General features: G+C 33.5%; 1 protein-coding gene across 2 annotated transcripts; it reads right to left on the bottom strand.

The window, feature by feature from the left end:
• Positions 1–403: 403 nt before the first annotated feature.
• LOC148299610 (uncharacterized) lies at positions 404–2,336 on the bottom strand. Of its 2 annotated transcripts, none has more exons than XM_088275888.1 (4): positions 2,042–2,336; positions 1,613–1,959; positions 1,120–1,551; positions 404–1,057 (listed from the first exon to the last, which is right to left on the bottom strand). In XM_088275888.1, the coding sequence occupies exons 2-3, from the start codon at positions 1,776–1,778 to the stop codon at positions 1,436–1,438; spliced, it is 282 nt and encodes a 93-aa protein (XP_088132014.1). In that variant the 5' UTR covers positions 1,779–1,959; positions 2,042–2,336; the 3' UTR covers positions 404–1,057; positions 1,120–1,435. The 2 variants fall into 2 exon arrangements, with proteins under 2 accessions (XP_088132014.1, XP_088132013.1); XM_088275887.1 differs by having other exon boundaries at positions 1,613–1,937; positions 2,042–2,289.
• Positions 2,337–6,711: the final 4,375 nt, after the last annotated feature.

Raw genomic sequence — 6,711 nt, 5'->3', positions numbered from 1 at the left:
TTCTTTCTCGACTTCGCCCTGGTTGACTATTTTTTTATCTCCGAGTTCTTGCTTCTTCTTGAGCATTAGTGACTTCAATGATTCCATCTTCGATAGTTCTGTACTTCTGAAATATGATGGCGCAAGAACTATTATTTAAGTGATTATTATTATGTTTATTATCTATTTTTTATATTAAATCTCGATTATAATATTAATCAAAAAGAGAAGTTTATTATATATATTGATTTGAAATCTATGGATCAGTAACTAGAAACCTATATTATTGTTTATAGGTTTATATCGAAAGCAAGGTTTGCAGATATATATATATATATGTATACATATATTGTTTTTAGATTATGATTGTTGAGACAAATTCATGTATCTACCTATGAATCTGACTTGAAAGATTTCCGTAAAATTTTCATAAAACTTACAATACATTGATATATGCTTAAACTATTTAAAGGTAAGAACATTATTTTATCACTCATTCATGTTTTTTCAAGAGATTCTTCGTTTCGAAAGGACATCAAAAGCCTCGATCCCGGTGTCACCCGCCCTCTTATAACTTGGGATTGCTTCATTCTTGCTCTCCAACAAAATCTATTGTTCTCTAATCTTCCTTTCTCCTTGTCTTTATCAAGTAAATACTTGAAAGATAATTTCTCATCGAATGAGCAGTCGTTCGCTTCAGATCCCTCATAGGCAACCCGGTCTCGAGACTTCAAAGCTTTGGCTAGTCCGGCAAGCACGATATTCAGGTATTCTTCGAATTGGTCTTTGTTGTTCTCTGTGAATTCGATGTGTTTTGCGTAGAATTCTATAAGTAATACATGAAGAGGCACTAGACCAGTGGGTAGTGATCGAAATAAGTTTTCAGTATTCTCTTGCAGAACCCTAAATCTTTGAAGTATTTCAGCATAAAATTGCAATACTCAATCACCACCAAACCCTATCAATTCGCTTTTGGTCTGGAACACCCTGAGCCTCGTATCATAGATTGCGCGAACGGTGTTGTATTATTTGGCCCTTATTTAAAGTTGGATGTGCCTCAAATAACATTCAGCCACGCCTAAATAGTCATAATATTTAAAATTTAGAATAGGATGGATATGAGATATTATTTTTAGATACTTTTTCTTTTCTCCATATCGATATATAGTTCGCGAGCTCGGCTGGGTAACTCTTTTTCTTCAAGCTCGACCCACTGGAACCACAGGTGCATACTGAACTTTGTGAAGAACACGGAGTGAATTCTGAATAGTTCCAGAACACGAGCTGGGTTTCCCAGTCGATATTATAAGAACAGAAAGTATTAATCCCAGAGGGACTCGTTGTCACACTGGGACAGTAAAGCTCGTTCGTAAATTGCGGGAAGGTCTTCAATGCGTCCTGCATTCTTGAGATATTGAATGTACTGTCTCCAAGTGGCGAGTTTTCCGTTGGCAGGTTAATATTCTTCGAGAGTGAGACTGTCCTCGAACTGGATTCTGGCTCTCCACTCTTGTTTGGTGTGATCGTAGATCCTCTTCGCAGTTTCCTTCATGATGCTCTTGATTTTGAGTTCTGTATAATCAATGTATTTAATTTTTTTTAAAGTATTTTTTTAAATATCTATATCTGCTACCTTCTTGTTCTGTGATTCGTTCTGATCGGGCTGTATAATATAGTTGTTCGGGGGTCATTTCAGTGATCCACATGGACGCATCGCTCCACAACAGGTCCAGCTCTCGAAAAGGAATGGATAGCATCCGCTTGATGGCGGCAAACGTCTTGACAGAGTCTTTCTCCATATCAAAGTATTGTTGATATAGTGTGTGCGCGTCAGGATGATGCCCTGCCGTGAACACTGCCCTCTCCAGTTCTTTCTTGAGGAATTCGCGGTCTGACTTGGAAACTTCTTTCCTGAGCCAACCCAGATAGGATGTCCAAAGTTTCAAGCATTTGGGATTCTTAAATATAGATATTTGATATCTTTGGAAAATTAACAAAAAACAAAGAAGTTAATAAAAATATATATCCAGATATATATTGAAACCAAATAATGGTTGCTTACATTTTCAAGCATTCGAGTTTCCCTTTGTTTGAAAGACTCCACGTTGCCAGCTGTATCCAGTATTCTGCGGAGAAGGGGTAGGTTTATAGGAAGGTTTCGAGGTATTCTCCAAGCTTCTGGGAATCCGAATACAAGTCGAGGAAATTTCTCCAGCTGGCATATTTTTCCTGGAATGTGCAGCTGTCATCTGCTTTGACAAGTTGGTAAGCTTCTGATTAACTTTGATAATTTTCTATGAAATTATGGTTGTTATTATTGTTTCTCGGCTAAACCTTCAGCATATCTTTATTTATTTATTTCTTTCAATAAATTGAAAATAATATTTAATTGAAATAATAAAGAAGCTCATTTTTTTCCGAGATGAATTTATACAAATTCTTATATTTTTTGAATTAATGCAACTGAATTTGGATCAAATGTTGTAGATCTTTATATGATTGGCTTATTATCATTAGTTTTAAACATATGCGTAAGAGATCCAATCCCCTGAATGGCTTTAGCTAACAGACTCTAATCTTATCCACTACCGAAACGAGCCAACATTGTTTTTCTCCAGCAAACCCTTTCTTGTTTATTTTCTAATCTTCAAACCACACTTCCAAAGTTTTTCGGTTTCCTATTTCTAACTTGGAAACTGTTTCAAAAAATTCTCTAGCTGTTCACGAGTGTGGACGTGCTCCACAATCCTTAACTTCCAATGCTTCAGTTCCTATTGGTCTTCTGAATAAAAATACATGATCCTCACTCGTACCTGTTTGAAAGCTATATTTTTGGCGACATCGAGGTTGATGGATTGATTCGCGTAGCATTACCATAACGAATTTTCGATTATTTTGTCCGCATATGCTTTCCTGACATCATTGTCATCCTTGCCTTTCATTGCTAGTTTCTCTACTTTATATTCGTGTACAATAAGGCATTCAGATCTTTTGTCGATTGGCAAAAACAGATGGCCCACTCTTTTTTTATATTAACCGTAAGCCTTCTAAGATTTTATGTGAGAATTATTTTTAGTCAATGTCGAATAGACTTCCAACATTCCTCCGACCAGTTCTTAAAAGTCGCTTTCGTTGCGTGTTTTATCGTAGTATTTCAACGATATACTTTTGTTAATGCCTCTACAATACTCTTCCGTCTTTTCAAAATTATTCATTAACTTATAAAGTTACTCTTCATTTAAATCTATTCCGACCTTCGCCCATACCTTCAAATTTCTCAGATTTTTACTGAGAAAGTGGTTAGTTTACTTATTCGGCACTTAGAGCCTATCAATAGTTTTTGGTGATATCGTCAGATACCCAGTTCGAAAAAGAATTTCAATGAAGCTCTAAGGACTGAAGAGGTATTTCACTTAAGCCTTGGCCCTCACTTTGTATTCTATACTACCAGTATCCATCAATTTTTTAAAAGTCATATAATTTTTTTTGAACAACTTCGCCGATAATATTTCTTCTTTATATGTGTTTACCCAAAAAGATTTTAAATAATCTTCAGCTTTGCGATATCTTATCTACAAGCAACTCATCACCGACCTTGGGTTGTAAATGGATGTGTCTTCCACGTTGTATCCGCCACACCAATCTTTCAACTCATTCCTAAATATTTCCTGTTCCCTAGGGTCTTTCAAAGTTTTTGAAACGACTTAGTCAACATCTTCTTGTGTGAATCCAAAATATTTACTAAAATGCGTGTCTATGAGGGAAATTTCCTGCATGTTATTGAGCAATGAAAAGTTTTTCGCTGCCACTCTCAAAATTCCCATCATTACAACTTTTTCCAGAACTCTAGTATCCTTATTTTACTCAAATAATCCTGATAAAAAATCGGTAACGATTGAGAGAAGTTTACTGTGTTCCATCACATCTGCCATTGGTCGATCATATTAATCGATAATGAGATAGGGTTTTTTTCCGGTGTATCTGAAGATCAGAGTCGCGAGTTGGTTAAGAGAACTTTTTAGCTAAGAATAGCTCAATATCAATGAGTGGGATTTTGACATATATCCTCTGAATACGCGAATATCGTCCCCCAATATCCCTTCAAGGCAATTGAATTTGTGTTTTTTAATTAGACGATCTACCTCCTTTTCTAATTATGATAATGTCATCAATTATTTGTAATCTTTAGATGAGTCTTTAAAAATCTAGATTGCTTTTATCAACATCATCCGATAGAGATATATATGTGTATTGTAGAGATAAGTGATCGATTCCCGAAAAGTCTCAACGATACTATTTTATGTTGGAGATTATATTTTCTTAGCCTGTATGCCATGCCCAAGGGTGGGCATAGTGAAAAAGATTACGTGAGTTGATCCGAGGAGATCCATTGTTGTTTTATCTTCAGCAATCGCCAATCGCCGATACAAATGTTTGTCTAGCCCCAATCCTCCTTAAAACAGCACCTTTCGAGGATTAGGTACCACAAGCCGTCCTTCCTGATCGTACTCAGGGTGGAAGAAAGTTTACACCATACTGAGGATTTTAGTTTTTCCAAAACTTAGAGGCATCATAATTAGAACGGATTTTTAGTATTTTAAAATCTCCTGGATGAACAACGATTTATCGATAAACACATCCGTCTTCACCAAATCAGAAAAAGTATTTGTGTACACAGGAAACTTCATTCTAGGTTGCATCGCCTTCGTTCTCCCATTTATTTGATCTTGGCTTTCCTTCAGAGTATCTTCGAAGTTTTTATTTGCTTCTGATATAAATTCTTTATGGTTCTTGGAAGTGGACATTTGCCAGTAAGGCCTTTTGAGGATTCTTTAGACTCTGGCAATGCTGGAAATACTGACAGGCGGCACTGGACCCCTATGAAAATGTCTCATGATTGGAGAATAAAGTGACCTTAGTTTAGGAAACATTTTTAACATTGAAGGTAGTATCTGATAATTATAAAGTAAATTAAAATATTATGACGGATCTTTGATATTTAATGGATTAGATAAAATCTAATTGTGGCTAATCTTTAAAAAATTAAAAAAACTAGTTTAATTAATGAGTAAATGATTCCAAGCGATTTGGGCCTACCCCTTGTCAAAGTTGTTTCCCGAATATAATAAAAAAAAATTCACTAATATCATTTTACATGTTTTTTTTATTATCAGAAAAGTGCTGATCAGGTCCTTACAGACTGATCGACTAAGGAAATTGAATATTTGTTTAAAAAAAATATATATATTTTTTTTTTATTATATTTATATTCTATTACTATTACTATTTTGTATATTAAAAAAAAACATATTACTTTCTTATTGAGTTTAGCTGTATTTGTAAAAACCCAAAAAAATAAAATTAATTTATAAAAAATGATTATTATACTTTTATACTGCAATACAAATATATATATATATATTGTTATTACTCTCCAACAATTAGTTAAAAAAAATATATATTATATAATGCACATTTCTAGGGGTTCGAAACAAGACTCAACTTAAACCAAACCACTAAGTTCTAAATTCCTACCTCGGTATATCTCCTGCTTAAACATCCAATCTCCCATTTAGAAAAAATCTACAAATCGTATCCCCACCTAGAACCACTACTTCATTTATTTATTTTGTTTTTTTATTACTTTGTTTAATATGCATCCATATAAAAAAATATATAATTGAAGAGTCAAAGATTAAAGGAATTAATAACAAAAAATACTCGATGAGAATCGCAGCTACATCTACGCCTCGCCCAGGTCTCCAGATAACGTGAAACACGCCCCCACTGCGACAACCGAGTCGAGGGTCTACGACATTTCCGAATCCTCAAATACCAACAAAAGCCATCTGACCAAAAGATCAAAGTATAGTCAGGCAAGCTTCTTGCAAAAGTCGACTTTATCGAAAGTATGTCAGGAGAGTGGCACTCAGAAGCTGGACAGAAAAATATACCTGCAAACTGAACAAATTGCAACGTTGAGATTGGCTAAAAATAACTGTCGTCAGCGACTAGACTATCTAACAAAAGAGATAACGAAATAGCAGTTAAAAACAATCGAGAAAATAAAAAAACTCTCACAGGCAATACGAAATCGATTCCATTAAAAACAATAACATGGATAGTGATCAGAAGAAGCTCTCAAAAGTTTTGAAAAAAATAAGATAATTAACATAAAAAATCTACTATTTGTTTGTTTTTATTGTTCACGATTTGGAAAAAATGTTTATCAAACAATAAACTATTTCGTCAATAAAATAAAAGGTTAATCAATCATAACATTATTTTTTCATTTTTTTTTATGATGTAGTAAACAGAACTTAAATTGATAAGACAGTAGTACGTTTTATTTTTAATTTTTCAAGAATCAAACATAATTGTTCGGAAAGAAATACATATGCCCACTTAGTTAAAGTGAAGCCAAAATATTATCTATAAATTATTATTTTAAAACAAAAAATACATCAATCATTTTTATAAAAAAAAAAAAAACTAGCATATTTTTCTCTTCTGTGATAGTATCAGAAAGAAAATAAAAATAAAAAAGTTGATGTATTTTTTATTATCCTCAAACTTAAATTTTTGCATACATTTTAATTAACATTTTTCATCAAAATTTAACTTTATTTTCAGTGTTCGCCACTGATTCCCAGATAAAAAAATAGAGATATCAAAATGAAATAATAAAAAAGAATACATAACAATCTTGAACATCCATATTAGTTTGTATGT

This window comes from Brachycentrus maculatus, unplaced genomic scaffold (assembly GCF_059751285.1).
Source record: "Brachycentrus maculatus isolate JH-2025_06_01 unplaced genomic scaffold, ASM5975128v1 h1tg001054l, whole genome shotgun sequence".
NCBI lineage: Eukaryota > Metazoa > Arthropoda > Insecta > Trichoptera > Brachycentridae > Brachycentrus > Brachycentrus maculatus.
This window is presented reverse-complemented; position numbering and strand designations above follow the sequence as displayed.